Source organism: Atheta coriaria, unplaced genomic scaffold, assembly GCF_025399875.1.
Source record: "Atheta coriaria isolate IRGN ID8LTWV9N9 unplaced genomic scaffold, Caltech_Dcor_3.1 hic_scaffold_5_pilon, whole genome shotgun sequence".
Lineage (NCBI taxonomy): Eukaryota > Metazoa > Arthropoda > Insecta > Coleoptera > Staphylinidae > Dalotia > Dalotia coriaria.
Window position 1 is genome coordinate 4,446,904 of NW_027045447.1, and position 21,203 is coordinate 4,468,106.

The 21,203-nt window shown below is 38.5% G+C and overlaps 1 protein-coding gene across 2 annotated transcripts in view; it reads right to left on the minus strand.

Moving 5' to 3' along the window:
- dac (dachshund family transcription factor) overlaps positions 1-21,203 on the minus strand; it is a 116,006-nt gene that overhangs the window by 27,958 nt on the left and 66,845 nt on the right. For both annotated transcript variants that reach the window (XM_065302581.1, XM_065302580.1), the window contains exon 8: positions 6,616-6,699. In XM_065302581.1, coding sequence (XP_065158653.1) covers positions 6,616-6,699 — 84 coding nt within the window. The remainder of the gene's footprint in view (positions 1-6,615; positions 6,700-21,203) is intronic.

Consider the following 21,203-nt stretch of genomic DNA (forward strand, 5'->3'; position numbering starts at 1 on the left):
GAAACCAAAACTTTTACGACACGGAATGGGGACGTCGGAAATGGAATTGAATTGGCAGAATTAATGCGTGCGGGTAGAATATTCGCTTCCGAACAATATCAAAAATTTAATGAAGATTTCATTTCATGTAAACATTTTTCTTTTCTTCACGTGCTACCTGCATATTTCTGCACAAAGTTATCCATAACTCAATCTTGCTCTTTATAGTTGACCAGTCATCGAATATTTTATCGTGATCAGCGGCGAGCCCAAACGGCGTGCCGATTTATCGACGATTTTAGGACGCGTCGCATCAGATCAATGTTATCTGATTTATCATGCAGATTGCAAGTAATTCGATATAGAAAACCACACCGCGAATTCCAATAAGAATCGCCTGGGTAAAATTTCTCAGTTTGCATGTTTTACTTTAACCGAAAGCAATAAACGTAATTAGTTTGATTATTTGATTATTATGAATTCGATTGGTGGTTGCGTAATGCATACTCTAACTGAAATATCGTGTCCAATTTTCTTTGGGTCGTCGAGTCGGACACATTGTGTTATTATTCATTTCATTATTCGACGTCCGTTGATCTCTCCAGAGAAAAGCAGGAAGCGTCACGCCAACTAACCGAACGAATCAAACCATCCAATATACGCGATATTTCTTCTTGTTTGTGGTGTGCTTACCACCCACGATCGCGCCTGTGCGTGCGTTTTTGCGGCCGCATCCGGCAGGAATTGATCGGATATTACTCGGATCTAATCATAACTAATTTAGTTTATTGTTTGATACACATTCACATGCATAGCGATTGGAAATTTGTACTGTGAACACAATTTATTGCGTTTTGTTTTGTTTCTGAGAGTAAAGTATGTTAAGTAGAGTATTTTGTTGATTCCAGCACAGTTCCTACAAATGTAATTGAATTGAATTCATTCGCATTGTGTGCGCACTGCTCAACATGCGGTGAGTACAAAGAAAACAATAAAAATGTAATTAAACGGTGTATAAACAGGAGTTGTATTTCATGTCGGTAGTGTTCGTTTTCGTGTCGAATCAATTACTCACATTGTTGTGCAAATCGATGCAAATCGTTTTGGTTTATATTACTGCATAACCTAGTTTATTATGTTTAGCGATAAAAATGCATGTAATACAAATGATAACATTCTCACCATATTCGTACAATTTTTGATTTTACATGAAATATATTTTGGCGTAGGAAAAAAAGTAAAATATCGCAAAACTTGTATGATTTATCTTGCAAGTGTGGCGTCGACACTCGGCATCATCAATCTAATTCACCCTTCGAGTCGATGACAGACGACGCTTTGTGTCAATCGACGTGCCTCCTTCGGCTGCTGCACGTCGTGGATGTCATTGCAACTTTTGACTTTCTGTCTTTTCTTCCTATACGAGCTCGGCATGTGCACAGGAAAGAAAACCAAAAAGAGGGTTTCGCAATGTGACTTGACTGCTTGGATGTCAAGCATCGCGCGCCACGCATTAATAATCCATCGATTATGTAAGGAAGTACGGAACCGCAACATGCGTTCTTGCCCTCACACCCTAACGCGAGATGGTGAAAACACATTTTTACACACACCGTACCAAATGATACATGTAGTGATGGGAGAATTAGTAATTTTTGCTAAAACAACGTTTTGTTTCCTAATTCCTTTTGTTTGTGATACATTTTCTGGATACAATTTCAAGCCATTTATGAGTATGCATTACATTCGCGTTATTGTATTCCAGTACGTTGATCCATTCTGTGAATCTCAAGAGGGTTGTGACAAAATTAAGGGGAGCTGGTATTGCTTTGTCGCTTAGTAAAAGGTCGCGCATTGCTTGTCGCGTTTCTTTATTCCCGACAATAAGGCACTACGGTACTTGTATTTATTGTATGTGAACACCAAACAACAGCTTAAGAACACAAGAAGTACGAACACTCGAAATTGAAACGCTTTATAATCTGTTTCTCCCCGAGAAACAGGCGAAATCATATTTAAAACACCGGCAAACCGGCATTTTCCTGTATTCCTTTTCGTTTCCGCAGGCATATGAAACGTAGCTGCAAAAATTTGCAATTCAAAGAAACTTAACGATCCGTGAAAACGCTTTGTAATATAGAAAAGAGCATATATTGCATCTTTGCTGTAGAAAAGAACATCTTCAGAGTGATATCGATTAAACTTTTAGCATTTAAAATATTTAAGTATAACGTCTTCTTATTTGTAGACTAAAAATCTGTAATATAAAATTATAGTGTAAGAATTATTTTAAATACCTAGGCCATAACAATTAAGTTTAAGTTTAAGTAAAAATTTATGATTTGTGACGACGTCGCCGACACACGCATCGAGGGTGGCATTTCTCCACCTCCTTCGTGTACACGCAGACACTTATTTATACGGACGTCCGGTGTACTAAATTAATCGTATTAATGCTTAATACGTACGTATTACGCGATGTACGCACGGTGCAACTTCGTGTGCGCATAGAAAATGGTGTTATTTATTAGTCCAAGAGATGCCGATGCGCAAGAACAATGTTGCCAGCGCGCGCAAGTGTGTAATTATATCGTAATATAACGACGACGATAAAAAGATGATGCATTGCGTCTTCGAGACGTACAACCAGACGCAATGCGTTTGAGCGCATTATATTCATTTTTTAACGTTTTTCTTCTCATTAGTACATTCATATTAGTGCTGACGGAAAATAGATTTCAGTTTTCCGCCGATAAATTAAAGCAAACAAAGTCGCAATTGAAAAATTGCATTTCGGGGCGATGCGTATAACCTGAAACAATGAAACTGTTGCATATTCATGCGCTTTTAACTAACATTCCTGTTAACAATAATACTTACAATAATTTACATAAAAGTATAGTTACTAATCTTTTTAATTAGCGAGTGTGGCTGAGCATTACTCGGCGTAATTTATAAACGGTATTAATATTATACTGAGCGGCAAGTTCACAGAAGAAAAGTATGCAGTGAAGAGCAAACAATTGAATAACATAACAATAAATTATTTGTTTGATGTTCATAATTCTTAATATCGTGTGGTATTTCGAAATGTCCGAGGCATTTGCAGGAAGAAGGGCATTTGGAATGGATCATCTTACAAGTCTTACATACCGAGTAAGGAATATGCAGGAATAGAAAGGTCTTCACCCTTCGCTTGACTCCAACGACCGAGGCTCTTGAACTATCGAAGCCGTAGTCGTAGTGCATCAAGTAATACTGAACATTCTCAGTCTAAGGGTGGAAAGGAAAGCGAGAATACGAAATGGTTTTCCTATTTATTTCCTATTTGTTTCGGGGACGTTTTTCTTGAGCGCGTTCACTGCCCAGAATTGCAAATGACCTTTAAATGTCAAGCAAACGATTTAAATGCTCATTTAGTGCTTCGACTTATAAGAATTTATCCTTCTATAGAGGACTAATAAAAATTGAGTGATTTTTGCTTGATGAAAGTGCCATGTGCATAAAGCATTCCCTCAGTTAATCTCCGCTTTCCTAAAATGAATAATTAAACAATTTCAATGTGTGCACTGGAGGTGGTGATGGAAGAGTAACGTTTAGCACGGAAAATAATTTTCTATTTGAATGTCGAGCTACGAATGGAGTGCGTGTTTGGTTCCAGGAATACACATTGCAATGCCTCCGCCGCTTCGCTTAAAAGCGAAATGCGAACGGCGTGTGCACCGCCGCCGCCCAGAAGCTTTTGTATTCGGCTTTGATCTCGACCACTGCGTCTAATTTCATCCGGGGCGTCGAACTAACTCATTTATTCAACACAAATGACCATTGGTCTCCCGGCAAATTACTTGTCAATTGCTTTTAACTCGCCTGCCGCGCGAGGCTTTTACAATTTTCTGTCGTGCGCGCCCGCCTCGCATTTCCCCGCACACAAACTCTCACTTGCATACATGAAGGAACCAGGCCCACACGTATGCTGGTCAAATTTCTGAACCGAACACTTTTTCACGTTAATCCACGCGCAGAGAATTGAATCTTTTCATGTGTCGTTTGTCATTGTATGCCTGGCTGCAAGTACTATTTCAATGGTGCACCCCAACTGAAGTCAACACGCAGAAATGAAAACAGTAACACAGCAGCGGGTGTTTTACTAAACGCCGACCACTCACTCGACCAGAAAGGAAACGCAGACTCAAAGAGTCGATTGTGAATCGAGGGTGTTAATTATTAAAAACACTCGAAAGCACATGGAATCAAAGGATTTCAATGCCACGTATTTATTTATTCCACCAAAAAGTTACAGATAGAATTGTACGTGTCACGGACAGGCACCAAACCACAAAAAATCAAAGATATGCGTGACGAAACGTGACAAATTCACGCTTCCAAATAACATATTCAGAAAAATCGATTTAATTCTCCACTCCAAATGTGAAACGTGTTGTTGAACGTGTTACAAAGAATAAGAATGTTAACGATCGCATTGTTCCACCTTTAATTTGGTTTAATTTATTGAGAAGGCTTTAATGTGTGTGTTCATTAATCAAGTGCACAACAAGCGTTGGCGACCAAGGATTAATCTCTGAACCAGACCAGAAAATTACAACTTTTCTTAATTACAATATGAAAAATATTTTATTTACACAGCAAAAAGAAAACAACAGATTGCACATCATTAAGTTAGCACCAAAGCGATGAAAACTGACAATGCACTTTATTCAATTTATTACACTCGCTAATATTAGATAAACTATACTTAAAATTATATTATATTATCTAGCGATAAATAAACAGTTCGACGCGGCATAGAAATGGTACATTTATGGTGATGATGTTGTTAACGCATCGCCTTTTTTAATGGCAATTTATTCGGGCGGTTTTTTTTATATATTTATAATGAATTTATGTGTGCAATGCTATGCGCAATTATTAAAACATTGTAAAATATTATTATATTTTAATTATTATGAAACGTATGCTCACGGTGTGCGGGTTGATGTGAATTATTTGCATATTCTTTTTGTTAAGCACAGGTCGCTGTAATTGCAGAAATAATGAGCGTAATTTATTGCGATTAAAAGACGAATTAATAAAAATAATTGAGATGAATTCTCATGTGAGTTTTTTATTCATTTTATTAATAATAATTGCTAATAGGAGAGACAATTGAGCGTGAGTTCAATAAAACATCCGGTTTTTCTTGTACGTATCTAGATGTTCATAAAATGAAATGATTTGAAATTGAATTCGACACAAAATATTTCATCAAAATGAATTTGTTTCACGCGCTATTGAATTCTGATTGCTCTAGGGCGTGAAATACATAAATATAAATGGGCATCGTGCAAGAGGACTCCAAACCAGCAGTCGGAGTTTTCGGCGATTTGATGAAGATTTTTCCGTTCGAATAATTACGACCGCTCGCAAAAAAACATCATCTTTGTATATATTTTTTTCGGTTGCGAACGAAGAGCACTAGCCGATGGCGTTGTGTGGTTCTTCGCCAGCGTGCTTCAATTCGAGTGCGATAAAGCAATAAAAATAAAATCCCCGCGCGTCGAACTCATTCGACAGTCGAAAATTCGAAATTCGCATTTCGCATCGCATCACAATTCGCATCGAATGGCCAAGCCGATGCCCATTGGCATAACAGCATCGGAATTTCATTCCACTCCGCTTTCAGTCACCCTCACCACTTCAAAATGTGCACATCTCAATCTCATATTTCGGCCGGCGAAATTTATTTTTATATGTTCATTATTAAGTATGAGAATATGCGAAAGGCCAGAGGCACTCGCGAGGGAGTGAACGGGTGAACGCGTGAACGAGTACATGCGAAGCAAGCGAACGGAAAAAGCGTATTATTTTTTATAATCATCCCTTTCATATTTGGCGCAGAATTTTTCGGGAGGTGGTGCGAGCGCTTGTTCTTTTGCCACTGATGTGTTTTTTCGGTGTACCCCTTTGTTGGGCGTAGCTGTCAGTTGTTTTTTAAGTGATATAATGCGTCCCCTTGTTTTTACTAATGGCATTCGATCATAAAAATTACAAAATAAAATAAGGGGATGCCATTCTACGATAATTTTAATTTGAGAATGCTTAAAATTCATGTTTTACATCATAACTTTTCATATTCGCATTTTGCAAATAATTTGCCTAATATTTTCTTATGTTATCATTTGTGTTTTTATTTTTTTTTATTTGAAGCTGTTATTTCTGAGATTATTTTTTATTGCTATACCTTGGTTAGTTGATGTTATTTCTCTGTAGTATTTCTTAGTCAATGCTTTCGTTAGTGTTTTTGTTTGTGATTTTTCTCTTCTTTGGCACTTTCTTGCCCCACGTCGAGTGGGTATGTGGCAAATGTTTTCCTCCGCAAAGTGCTCTCTTGTTTTGTTTCCAAGATGCAAGCAGAATGCATTGGCCGTGTTTGCACAATGCAGAAAATACGTTCATTATGCATTGTTTGTTTGCGCACGCTTTTTAATTAAAAGCGTACCATTATTATTGGTTTTTCTCTTCGTCTTCCGACATGTCGAACACGCCGCCGCGCCGCATAATGGTTTAATACACATGCATGTAATTGTAACTGTGTATGCGTGCATGCGAAACAAAAAGCAAATGGCTGAGATCGCTTACCTCGCAGTTTTTGTTCGTCGATGAGTTGTCTCTCCAGACTGTCTTTGACTTCCCGTTCGCGCAGCACGTCCATTTTCAATTCAGCTGAAACAAGAGAGTGAAGAGAGTGAGTGTATTAAAACATTAAACAATCACATGTCGAACAATTCACTGCTCGACACATATATTCAGGTATCGATATGAAAGCGTATTATATTTAAATGTGGTTAAATTTTAACGAGTAAAAAAGAAGAGGACGAGAACACTCAAGAATCGAATATGCCATGGAACAATTAACAATAAACGCTATTAAGTATTGTTTCAGGCAGAGTTTTAAGTTGTAAGTGGGTTTTCTTTACTTTTTTATTTCTTTAATTATGTCCGTATGATTACTCATACTGTGCACTCCTTGTTAAAATTCCCACGATTGACAAAACAAAAACATTTAAACAAATAAACTGTTTGAGGATTGTTTCATTTCTTGTTTCATAGGGATGTTGGTAATTGATTGTGAACTGCGTGTCATAATACGCAACACAATGTGTTTCACGCATCGCAAAGCAAGCGGGGAGCTTTAGTAGCCTGTGGATTAATCCAAATGACTCCCGCGTCGACTTGTCAGGTGATTGCCGGGCAAAGATTTATTTCGATTTAATTAAACACATTGGGACGTAAATGTCTCTCAATAGAAATAAAATTGATTAATTCTGTGCAATATCTTGTAAATAGTCGCAGGACTACGCAATTGAATTGTTCAATATAGCTTTCAATTAAGTCCTTTGATACTATTTGGTTTCTGTTGTAGACAATCGCATAAGATTTTTTTTTACTTTTGATTTCTTGATGTTTTCATGGTATGAAACCATCCACCCTCTTTTAAAAATTTCCTTAAAGCATTTTTTAAATGTTCCTTCAAATACGAACCTAAGCCATATTTATCCTTCATTTTTTTTGCTTATAGCTTTCATTTCGACGCCGTCACAGCATCGGCATTGAAGACTCTATTTGCTTTTCTTGCTTTCGTTCTTGCCAGGCAGACATTTTCCGCTTTCTTATTCGGTTCGTGCGCATTTGCGATTCCTGCTCATTCTTATCCTTTGCATTTTTGAATATGAAATTGCGCGCTGCCTTGCATTTACCTGTGGTGCTGCGTAGCATTCGATTTCGACGTGACTGCCGTGTCTGCGCGATGCCTGTGCAAATTTCATTTTAATGGAATAATCATTCGTGTAAATATTTGTGAAATGGCTCCGTTTTTATTCCTTTTGCTCCATCGCTTTGGGGGAGTTACATATACACCCGCTCGTTCTGTTTCTTCGTCTTGGAATCATTCAATACAAGGTGAAATGGAATAAATTAAAACTAATTCAGAACACAGTTCTGTCGTATTTCAAACACCCTGTGTAGCCGTGGAACATTTTTTGATTATTCATTTCACGACTCATTTCTTTGCATTTTGCTTCTTCGTTTACAGTTTTGTTTGCACTTCGAATTCAATGAGCGAAAAAGCTCTAGGGGTACAAATTTATTCAATTCGTAAGCAAAGAGAGCAAAAAATTAGTAAAACACACCTATAAAAATTTTAATAAGAAGGTTTGTAAAGTTTATAAAATACTTTTTTGATATTTATATTAAATGATATTCATAATTCACATTTATTAATATCTTGCGTACCTTCTGGTGCAGTGTTGTTAGTTAATGTTATTAAAACCCAGAGAAAAAACTGCCCAAAAATCCATTAAAAATCATTTCATTTATCATGTCGTCGTAGTCCCGATGCGATGTCGGAGCGTTTATTGTGCGTGTTCGAGTTTCGATAACAAGTTTATTTCTTATCCCTGCGCTTATTCTTGTTCTTTTTTTGTTTTCCTTCCTCCTTGTACTCATTCAGCGCCCACGCCAGTTTTCTGTTTTGGTTGCTCGCTCCCTTTTTCCCGGAACGAGGCGGCGTTGAAGAAGAAAAACGACGAAATGACGTCCGTAATAAAATAAGAAGCAAACGGCGAGGGGCGGCAGACATTGGCGGTTTTTTGAAAAGAAAACAAATGCTAAAAGAATGATAATCTAAAATTTCCCTCGGAATTAGCGTGCGCTTCCGCGATGGAGATTCGTGGCTCGCGAATACAAGTTGCAAAAGCCGAATAAAAAAATGAGATGAAAAAGAATGGAAAGCAAGATGCAAGCACGATTTTCGAGACTATATCTGACAGAGGGTGGTTTCGTAACGCAACAATCTCTGTGTGGGAAATATAGGCTTTGTGGCGGAGGCAGCAGGAGCCTAGCAGCAGAGGAGATCCGGAAGTAAATCTTTATCAAAAAGCTGCGAAAATCGGGATGATTTATGATACTCAATGCTCACACAGCCACGGCAAGCCAACGCCTTGGAGCTCAAATCTTAAAACGTCTTCAAAAGTTGTGCAAAAAAGGTGAAAACTTTTTGTACGAATATCTGCCCAATTTTCAATAAATACATTCGTCCACATATTTTTTACTTTTGCAAAACTTGCATTATGATGCTCAAATTTCACATGCATGTTTGAATAATTGATGAAAATAATAACGATTTTGATTTTCCCCTTGTCTGAACAGTCGTATGTTGGTACAATTTCGTTTTACATTTTGTATCTCACATTACATTTTACAATCTGCCGTCAGCAATGTATGGTAGGCGCCTTTACGAGTATGTTCGCTGCTCATATGAATTACATTTGCGTTTGGGCGCACGCGAGTACTGAACATGTTTATACGCTTGTTGACTCGCACGACGTATGACTCCCGTGCAGCACTTCCATGATTTCCATGCATTTTCTTATATTAGCATTAGTTATGCTTTACGTTTAAGGTTCGGGCGGGGGTCGTTTGTTCCGGGTGCGTTTTCATTGCAACCGTTTTCGGATATTTGTTCTTGTAAAAGTGTACGTCGTGCATCGTCGAAATTTGCTTCTAGTATATGTGCTATCGAGCTCGCAAGAGGGTTGTGAGCGGGTGGCCCACCCCGTTGGGAGGGTGACTGTATTGTTTAGGAAGATTGCACGACACACACGTACTTACGTATGCAAATTGGAACTCAAATGGTTTCTAACTTATTGCAGACAATGCGATTACTAGCGCCCAAGAAAAATTCGCGCATTGCACATCAATAATAAATGGAAGAACAAATTTCTTTCTATATCTTCTGCGATGAATTCTCTTTATTTTGGGTATTAAGTCATCAATGTCGTTACCGTCTCTCATGTCTTTCGTCGCGTTCGTTACTTCGTTAGATTTTACCACTTTTCACCGCGCTCACGTTTCTCGCGGGAGCCAGAGGCGTTGATGCAGAAATCTAATTACGCTTTTTTTTTTCGTTTTTATATTTTCATTCCGCCGGGTTCGGTTCGCTGAGACACATTAGAGCCAACGCAATCCGCCGCGTCGTCCGCGGAAAAGGATATCAATTACACCTAATGTCACCATTAACTAAATTATTCACATTTAATTGGATCCACTCATCAAAAAGTTTTCCAACTTGCATCGTCCCTGCCCGCAGTAGCGTATTAGTCGCCGACATTTGCGTGCTTTTTTTCTGTCTGCCTTCCGTTTGCCACTGCCCGAAATTTTATTAAATATTCACTGCTAACATTTCCTTTTCTCTTCTTTTGGCGTTGGTGGAATCATCGAGGGACCCCTCGTTCAGAAGAATAAAACGCTAGTGTTACGCCGCGCTGCGGTCTCCGACCGACTCGGCCCAATCTCCCTCATTCGGTTTTAGTGTTATGAGACGTTATATCATAAGCGTCGAGCCGTGCCAGAGCGGAAAGTTTGACTCGCAGAGTCGGGGCATATTTTTTCCGGTTTCTTACACTCGGCCTACGACGCGCGATTACCGGAAAGCGGCGCTGCGTGAGAAAAGAATAAGGAATAACTGGCACACTTTTAAGTCAAGGTGGAAATCCAAGCAAGGAAACAGAGATAAAAAGAGAAGGATAAAAAATAAAAACGTGAGATGAGCAAAACGAGATGGTTTTGCGTGGTAAAATCTTACATTTTCCGGGGACGGTGGGAGGGTTACGTATTGCGCACCGAGGGGGGCGAGGATTAGCTATTGTTACGCGAGCGCAGAGGGTGTGATAAGAGACAGGGTGAATAAAAAATCAGCTTATTGCTAATATCTAAGCCACAATTATTGCGGCTTCCGGCGTTGAGAAATGGAACCAACCTTTGCTTGCAAAAAAGTAAAACGATATCTATAAGTGTACAAGATGTAAGGAATTATCCTCGAAATTATTTAATTTCTTACCTATGAATTTGAAAAAATACTACCTATTTATTAAATTTTAATAATAAGTATTAGTTTGAGTATAATTTTGATGTAATTCTTCCCTGTTCTCCCCTGTTATGATTTAAACTCAGAAAATCTTTTATCATATAAACGTAATTACCGCCATTGGCTTCCTTCGGATGTTATTACTTTTTATTTTATTGCTAATTACCGCGCCGATTTACCTAAGGGTCCCATAGGCCCTGCCAGAAAAAAATTTAAAACGTAAGCCCCCCGCCGATGTGGCGAAAAATACGGAACCAATTTATGCAAGCAATTTCGCGCAGCTTCATCGCGGCCACCGGAGGAAGCAAAAAAAAGCGGACCACTAAAAGATGTTACGGCCATACGCATTTATAGAGAATTTACAGAACTTTGCGGGAGAACGCCGTCGGAAAATGAGAATGTTTGCATTAAACATTCAGACACACTGCACTGCGGCGAAATTTAATTTTACGATCGGAAACAACGGTGTTCCTGGTGAGCTCTTGTTGTGTGTCCCAGGCGCCAGTGGGCCAAAATGTATTTCTTTCTTGCTATGATATTAGCGCTAGTTGTAAGTACTCACTTTGAAAAGTTACTGCAAGCGTACAATGTGCACAGAAGCACAAAGCACAATATAACATTATGAATGGATAGCATGGTGAGAACCGGCTTAATTACTAGATTGCATTAGAGAACATTAAAAATGCACTTAAATTGCTTAAACTTGCAATTTTTGCTTATAAAAAAATGACAAACACAAAAACAAAAAAATGCAATAAAAGCTAATTAAAAATGAAATACTTTTTACATTGCAATTCTTTTATTTCAATTCTCAAGACAATTAATTAATGTCAAACCAACTAATTCAAATCAAAGGGTAATTGTTTCCTTTAATTTTATTGCAAGTGTACATGCAATTGAAGAATCAAAAGTACGAGTTTCTCTGTTTCTTCTTCTCTTCTCATTCTACTTTTAATCGCAGGTGAGTTTGACGGTTACTTCAGGTGATAAACGAACTTTTAGCATAGCGCTTTCTTTTCATACGAACCTCATGGAATGCCTTTTGAAGTTTGTAACGTGCATTCGTAAATTCCGTAAAAATCGAGCGGTAATGCTAGTTTGTTTTAAGTCAGCTTAATGTGTAGTGGCATGAGTGATGCCAGGGCGCACACTCCCGAACATCCGAACCAGAGGCAGATGTTACTAATTGTCGAATTAATGTTATGAGCGTTCAGTACGCGCAGGCACTTATTAAATTTAAGCAAAATTACATACATTAATAGTCTTTTAGTATAGAAGTGAGTGGACTATAAAGGTCATACATTTTTGCATCATTACAATGTATGTGATGTTTATTAACTTTGTTTGTTAAATAAATCAATGTTTACTACTGAAATCCTAAAAACTAATTTGATAAAGTATAAAAAATGAAATTGACTATATTTATTTCACCTGTTTATACCAAGAGAATTTAAAAAACAGACAAAACCTTCATTTATTTATCGATTAAGAATCGTTTCATTTCGTTTGTCAGGCTTGATATAAATGTTAACTTACTTAATTTTAAATCGACGTGAAATATTTGTGTAACTAATTTGACAAGTAGGTATAACTTTTTTTGGTAATTGGATTTAAATCGAAGTGAATGAAACCATATACTAAACAATGATGATGAAAGTAATTTAAACTCGGTTATGTATTTTATTAATAAAATCCTTCAATCGTACTCGCGCACTAAACGTTTGTCACGCAATCTGTCTACTTTTACATCCAATTGATTCATTTCCATTCACACGCAACACAACGCGTTCGTTCGTATTAATGTTCTTTACGTTTAGGTGCGCATTCAAAAAGCCGCAAAACAATTACAAAAACCGCTCAGTCGACCAAACAAAATAGCTATTAAATAACTGCCGCGGCACCCCATAATCATATCACGATTTCGATGCCAACGCTGGAAATTAATATCCGTTCGCAGGCTTTTGGGTTCATCCAATTCACATTCATTTTTCCGCTCATATTTCGACATTTTCATTCAAATTTTGTGTTCGTATTATTTGATATGCCAGCAATCGTGTTCATGCGGGTGTTGTTTAACCAGCATTATTTGCGTTTCGGTTGCCCGATTTCACCGAATAACACTTGTTGCTACACATCAGCTATTGCATTTGCACTCTTCCCGGACAGTATGAGGTTTCCGTGTGGTTTTCCCTTCGCATTGCGTTTCCATTTCATTTGCATTCATATTTCAAGCCGTACGAATGCGATATTCATGAACATTTGCGTTGAACGTGTGGCATTTTGCCACTTGAGTGAACACAATATTGTCGATTCAATATGGAAAAATATCAAAACGATAATCGTAAATGTAGCACTCATCAAGAGATTAATAAAACGGTTAATGTAAATGCGATAGCATGTGGAACAGGGCAACAATCAATTTCACCTTCTGGTTACCAGCAAATCAAATCAATATGAACCAGAAGTGACCATCTGTTATTGGCACAGTGTCGCAGTTAGATCGAATAGATAAATATCCACTGAAGCAATTTATTTAGAGATAAATAATTTATCCATGTAGTACATTTGTATCTATGCACACAAATCGCTTCAATATCAGCAAACCACGCAAAAAACAATAATGAATCAAAGCAGTAATTTATCTATGTGTGATATGTTTCGGCGTGGCGTCAAATGGCATCCGTGTACAAATATCAATTAAATGCTAAACATCACATCACAAACAAGTAGGTGATAAGTTCTGATAACAGCGCAAAAAAAATAGTCACATATGAATTTGCTTATGTCGTTATGCAAAAATTTACAACCAAGGGATATAAAGATTTCGTTGAATATGCGAAAAACGCAAATAATTTTCTGTTTTTGCTTGTTTTGGTTATTCCGCCAACCTGTACTGCTTATGGTCTTCTTTGGTTTAGTGTTGTCTCGGACTCCAAGACCGCGGCTATTATATGTAAATGTGACACCCTCTAATGAGCTCGTTCTGTGCGCCCATTGTTGGCGGATTCAGGCGCTGGTCGAACCTTGCTACCGGCAATACGTTTGCAAATTGAAATATACGTTAACTATTGTGCGACGTTGTGTTTTATACATCAGATAGAGATCCGCGTATTGCCGCCAATCTTATCTGCGATATACGCGGCGCAGAACGGCAGACGTTAGTAGCAGAAATCCGCACGCGGCTGCGGTAGCCGGCGCGAAACGGGGCGACCAAAGCGCATACTCTTATCGCACAACTATCTTTACAACTTATTTAAGTTCGGCTGCTGCTACAGCGTGTGCTGCAACGGCTGGAATTATGTTGTGTGTTTGTTTTCCATACATAAGTGCCTGGGCAAACGTGTGACTGTTTGGCATGGTAGTGTACGCGATCCGCGATCCCGCATCGGCTTTCTGTAACAAACCGCATAAGAAAAAAGATGCCCGAGAGCGTATTAGCGAGATCGTGAAAATTCTTATCAGACTTATATTTACACATGTACTGGATGCTTTTAATGAACTGAAATTCGTTCGGCGCATGCATCGTGTCGTGCAAACGAGCATATTTATGTTGCTTGTTACGAAATAGTAAAACCAGCTTGCTGGGAGCTTTTGTGCACGCAGAATAATGCAATAATGCACGAAATCGAAGACTCCATTAAAATCCACCGCCGACTTTTGTTTCTTCGATCTTCGGTTTGGTGAATCGAGAACGAATAAATCGAAATAAAAGCGTACACATTGTCGCCGCAGAACGTTATTTATAAAGGGCATTAAGGCTATACGCAGATATTTACTAATAGTAAATCAATGTAGCCGACACGCAGCCCCAACATGCAAACCAAGACGCGGCCCATAACGTATGAACTGCGATAAGAAAACAGCATTGTCAATACTGGCACGGATATACACACATAGTTGACATTAAAAGCTGTTTGATGCTAATGGATCTGAGCGCTACAGGAATCTCGTCCCGCATCCAGCAAACTGACGAATTTATGCAATATTTTTACCAAAAATACAAAAAAATTCAACACTAAGCAGTTTCTCATGCAATATAAATTACCAACGATTTTATTAGCACAAATAAAGAGGTTTTGATCATAAAAACGTTGCAGAAATTACTGAAAACGTTAATTAAACGCAAGAAATAAACGCGCCGCAATTCCCAAAACGTTCTCCCGTCAACTTTATGCACGCCACGTACTTAAACGCGGCCACAAACTAGAATGATATATATTTTATCGTCGGAAATCAATTAATCGCGTTTATGTGCAGGCGCGTCCGTTTTTAATACGCTGCACAAAGCATCGGGCATGCAAAACCGAGGAGCATCAAAGAATACGAAAGAATACCTACATTTACTGGTAATTAAAAAAAACTCACTCTTGGTTTCAGCTGAGTTCGCAACACATGCCAACCGAACGTTGGTTGAGTTTGGATGCATGCTTTATTGCAATAAAATTATACCGGGCGTGAAAAAGAGCACGAAATCAAGCATAATCAGGTTTTGATGCCCTTCGCGCAGGAAGTTTAACAAGTCGTAGTGACCACAAGCGGTGTTCGTGCAGTGGGAATACAAATAACGAAAAACGGCGCATTGTGTTATTAAACGCCGTTTATAAGCCGCACGATGTTGCTCGGACCTGTTGGATTCGGACTTAATATCCACATATTTCTTGTGAATTCCAAGTGTGTCCCGTTCAAAGTGTGCGCGCACCCATCGTGGAATGACTTATAGGCCGCAGCTGTGTGATTACCTTCGATTTGTAATGACAACATAATTATTTAATTGATACGTCGCGCAGTGCATCGGAAACGGCCAAACGAATGGTAGAAATGCTCCTATAAACTGTAACTTGACTGAAAATGGTTGTAATTTGGATAAGCTAAGTGTTTTGCCGCCACACAAGTTGTAACCACGTTGCAAAGTATCGCCTAGTTAAGTTCGGATTAATTAAATTAATCAATTAAAACCCACATACATGTATAAGTTAAACTGTCTGCACGCTGAATGAATTAGAATAATATTTATCTCATTTTTATTCGCATTCTTAATTAACGCATTTGTTCGCCGACGCTCTTCAATTGCGCTTGAAGTTCATTTAAGTAACTTTCAGTTAAGCCAACTTGGCTTACTGTTTCTCATTGTTTATGCCCCACGGTAGCGCGTAATATATTTACCGCAGGGCGATTCGAACAGATTGCGATAACGATTTTTTTACGATTACATTATGTACGCGCACTGTGCGCGCATTGCGCACAATTTATTTGCGCTCACTCGTCAATCATACGCGATGCGTGCACAACCTAGCACGTAGGCAGTAGGCAGACACCGCCGTTTTGTTATAATTCAACATGAATTACGATATTACCTTTTTGCTCAAGAACTAAAACATGCAGATCTTAAGATCGCTTGAATGGAATCATAGTCTTTGCTAAGAAGTCACGTGTGGCATTCCCGCTTATTACTTTAATATGTAGGTAAATATGATGAAGAAATCAAAGCAAACAAAAACTAATACATAATAATTTCGATTTAGATAGAATGTTTATAGGTGAATTTATATTGAAAGTCTTGCAGCATTGCTGAGCTTTGATTTAATTTAAATTGAGATAATTTTTGTGCTCTTTCAGATAAAATTGCTTTTAAATGCTTTGCTGTGCGGTCGTTGTAGTTTTATTCCCGGAGTCGCCAGATATTCTCCTCCCGTGGCGGTCGTGAAGGTTGCCCTTTTCTGATTTTATTAAATGTGAAACCAATTTTAAGCCGCACTGCTGGCAAAGCGCATCGCATTTAGATGTGTGTACATAATAACACGTTTCGGATTGATTGGTCGACTTTGAAAATAATAATCGGTTCAATTTATTCCACATCCATCCCATTTCAAGCCAAGGCATTCATCAGTGCGCACAACGACGCGCGCGCTCGCTCATCTTCATTGTTCGTCGGGCGTCGAAGTCGATTGTGATTTCATTTCATTTCGCCGCCGCCGTGCCACCAGAAGGGTTTTTGATTGATTATCGAAACCTGGTCCGTTCTGCGTTCGGCGTGCCGCGCGATTGTTTACGATTTACGAGATTACGAATTTAATGAAATACGAAATGCATCTTAATGCGCGCGGCGACCCGAAGAAGTCGACTGGGTTGATGTGGTGCTTAGATAAAGGTTTAATGCGAGCCTGAGATGAAAAAAAAATCGAATTGAAGATGCGCCCAGCAGAAGATGCGACGCAGACGTCATTAAATAGTAAATTTTGAAATCGTCCATGATTTTTGAATCGATTTTGCCTGTGGGAGCGGAAATTAATGCGTTACAATTTAGCCACCAGAATTTATATTTAAAGACGATAATTTTAAATTGTCTGTGATGAGATAATTGTTCAGCGAACTTAATACAAATTAAACACAACTGATTTTATTCGGAATATTCTTGATACAAGTAGTGATTTCAGTGCAGTGTAGCATATGTAATTTATGAGACAGCTCAAAATGTTTAATTATTTGTTTATTCATAATCATTTGGGTAAGAATTAGCAATGTATGAATGAGCACGTTCCTTCGTAAGAACGACTGGTACACTAGTTCTGGTTCGGCTCGTGCCGTGCGCGCCTGTACATTATAAACAAGATTAATTTCTTTTCGGTCCAATAATTCAATTAATTCAGCGCCTCTCTCGCGCGCGGTGAGGGATTGTTGCGCTAAGTAAACTCGGCTCGGAACTCATGGAAACTCCCTTTGGAGCACGAGTCCTACTATACATTTAGTTTTGCACACACACACACACACGTTCTGTGAGAGGAAAGCTTAAGAAATGCGCTGTCTAGAATCTGGTCTAATTCGTCATCCATCTCCGTCTGCATGCATAGTGCAGAGCATCTCTTCATTGGCATTCGGAGCTTTAGGAAAGACGGGAGGAAATGTTGTATTATAGCGACAGAGTGTACGTGTTTATTAAACCGATCCTCGAGAAATATCACCTTGGGTAATTTTTATTTCGGGGTAAAAGTCGACAATAACCGCACTTTTTTGCTTGTTTTTCATTTTTGACTCAATCAAAGTCCTTTAACAAAGAAATGAAACATTTGTTAATAAGACTTAACCATTTTAAACGAAATTTTCTTAGGATGTACATCCAACTATAAATAGCATCAGCAACTTTAGAACGGGCTGATTATTTTGTTATTCAATTACTTAGTCAGTGATTAATCCAGAGACCTGCGTAAATTTTGGCATTCGAATAGTGAAAATATTATTAGTTGTGAGTTGCGAGAGGGAGCAAATCGTACGGCGCCTTCGGTTATTTAGGTTACTGCGGGGTGCTGAGGCAAGTCGCAAATCTCTTCCCGCTGATCCTTGGCCCACGCCCCGAGGCGCTTACTTAGGTCTCGAAGCTTTACTTCTCCCAGCTAGGCAGCAGCCCTTTTCTCTTCATTCCCATTGCCAAAATTTGCCATTTTGGCGGGTGAGTATTTGAACCCCAACGTAAACACTGCTAAATACTTGAATGCGGATCAAGAAATTTTGGCCAAGCGCTAAGTAATTTTGGGACAGTGTCTAATCAGATTTGCATTTCTATTGATGAATGAAAATGTATTCGAAGTTCAAGAATTTTTTAGTTCTCCATTGAACTTGACTAAGAAAAGAAAAATTTTTTGTCAAGATGTAGTCATGCTCAAGTAGTTGTCGAAGACCAACGATAAGAGAAGATATGAGAGTTGCTAATATACACCACTTAAATGTAATTCCATAATAAAATAAATCTGAACCACCGCGTCAGGCGGCCTGGAGAAAAGATTGTGGCGCGTTTGCGCGCCCGTCTCACGTCGTTGCATGCGCGTGCATTAGTTAAGTGGACACAAATCTGGAATTAATCTGCAGACACGATCAAATTGATGCATTATCGAAGCGCGCATGAATGCATAAACACATCGGTGAACCGAAACCGTTCGTCGTCGAAGCCCGCGCGCACACGACCGACTCTTCAGTTTCTTTCGTTGGGTGACTTTCGACGACCATCTTTCGTGTGCCCGTGCGCAAAGAGCTAATCCACGTTGTTTGAGTGTTTATGGCCGAAGATAGTGCCAAACGCATCGCTATGTTCTTTCACTCGTACGCTATTAACTACAGAGTATATCAAAAGTAAATTTGAATTGTTCTATGTCTGTAAAATGGGAATATTATAGTTATTCCACAAAAACTTAACATTATTTGAAAATATTAGCAAATTATAAAAAATAAATTTTACTTTAATCAATTTCTAGTATTTTAAAATCATTTGCTATGACATATATTTTATATATCCGCGTGGTACTTAGTAGATTAAACAAACTTGTGTCATGCCCTTGCGTGAATTTGTTGGATCCAACGCTGTTATCCCGTCCCTGAATGCTAGTCGCGTCTTGTGAGTTGTGTAAGTCAGCGAAAACTCGTAATTTATTTGTAAATCGCGCGCGCGCAATGCAAACACGCCGAGACGTTATATATGTATGTATTTCGCATTCGATACGCGATACGAAGATGACCCCTTGGCTTCGTGGGTCAGTTTATGGCAAAATGCAAAATGATAGACCTTGCGCACCTTCGACTTCAAGAAATGAATTTCCTGTTTGTTGAAGGTGTTATTCTTCGTGCCATGAAACGTGCGAGTCGAGTTGCTCAACCTGCGAAATTAGAGCGCCCTACAAAACTGGAAGTAGCTAAACTATAAACAACAATGTAAACTTCAGTTGCAGTATGATTAAATTCAGTAAATTCAGTTTGTTTCGGTGCTATTTTCTACTAGCAAATAAAGCAATAAAATGTAAATAAAATTAAGTTGGAAGTAAATGAAAGTGTATCAACATATCAGAATTGCTAACGACATAATCGCATAATCACATAATGCATAGAATTTCTTGTTATAACCACTGATCATGTCCGACCGACATTCCATCGCCAACGGCTACATTCCAATTCATTTTCTTCGATCAGCTAAACAAACAAAGAAACTCATACAATTATTATTGAACTTCCACAAATCAGTTTCCTCAGTAGGTTTGCAATTTTTATTGTTTTAATACCATACTTTTATTTTCAATCTAAAATAAATCCAATTAGGTATATTACCTTTTGACAATCGCCTATGATGTGTCTTGGTACACTTTTCAGTTGTTCTATGAGTAATTTCCGTTTTATAGCTACATTTTCAAGTCTATAATTTCCATATTATTAGATATCAATATCTGATCGATATCGACGGATAATGTAATACTACTCCCAATGCTATTACTAGTTGAATTCGCGTTTTGCATGTTCAATTGCGATTTGGTAAGCTACAGTTACTGTTTTTCTGCACTAGAATTCCTTCTGCACTTTATACTTATACATTTATACATTTGCTTAAGAAATATCTAGCTTCAAAAATGAGTAGAATACTTGCCGGTTTTACATGTTGTTTGAATTTATTTTGTAATTTAACTTGAACAATCTCTACTTGTAAGTACCGACGTTGAAAACCACTTGCTGCCAACACCGATTGATCTCATAAAAGTGTTTAGCTTGGCTGTGTTGAGCAGTTGGGCTGCCGGGTGACCATAATCAAAGCATAAAAATGACGGTGGCGATGTGATGGCGATGCTCAACTCGAGTCTATAAGCACGACAGGGACTGGCGTTCGGCGAGCAGCGAACGAACGGCAAGCAAACAACATCGATACGATCTTTTTGTAGTAACATTCATATCGTTTGAATATCGACGATATAAACGACATGTAAACGAGTCGCACGTAATAAGCTGACCACAAAGTCGCAGAGTTTCTGGCCCGAATCGCTACGACATTCAAGAGACAATTTTATTTCAATCGATGTCAGTACCGAGGTACTGACTATCAATTGGTAAACATTTTTTTCCGTGCCAAGATTTCAACCTACATATTGAAGCAGTATACTTATTACCAGGATTGTTTGCTCAGGTTTATTGCTGTTTGTTACTTGGGCAGCTGATGAATTAATTGCTCTTGTCGTGTGTCCGCTGGGCGTATGTGACGTATGTGCAACTTAATGAATATGAAATCAGGGAGCCGTTTTCATAATAAATACATATCAGACTGTCGACCGTAGAGGCATACATAACACATGCACGCAGCTCTAACTAAGAACGAAATGAAACGCGAGACAGATCGGTAGCGAAATAATTTCATTTCGCCATCGGCTAAATTGTCGGCTTGGTATAACCTGGGCTAGAGTGTATTTCTTCACGCAGACTTCACTTATTTATAGCGAAGTCAGAAAAATGCCCGGCGCAAAGATGTATCGAAACAAGAGGTAGGCTAGTTAAGATCTTG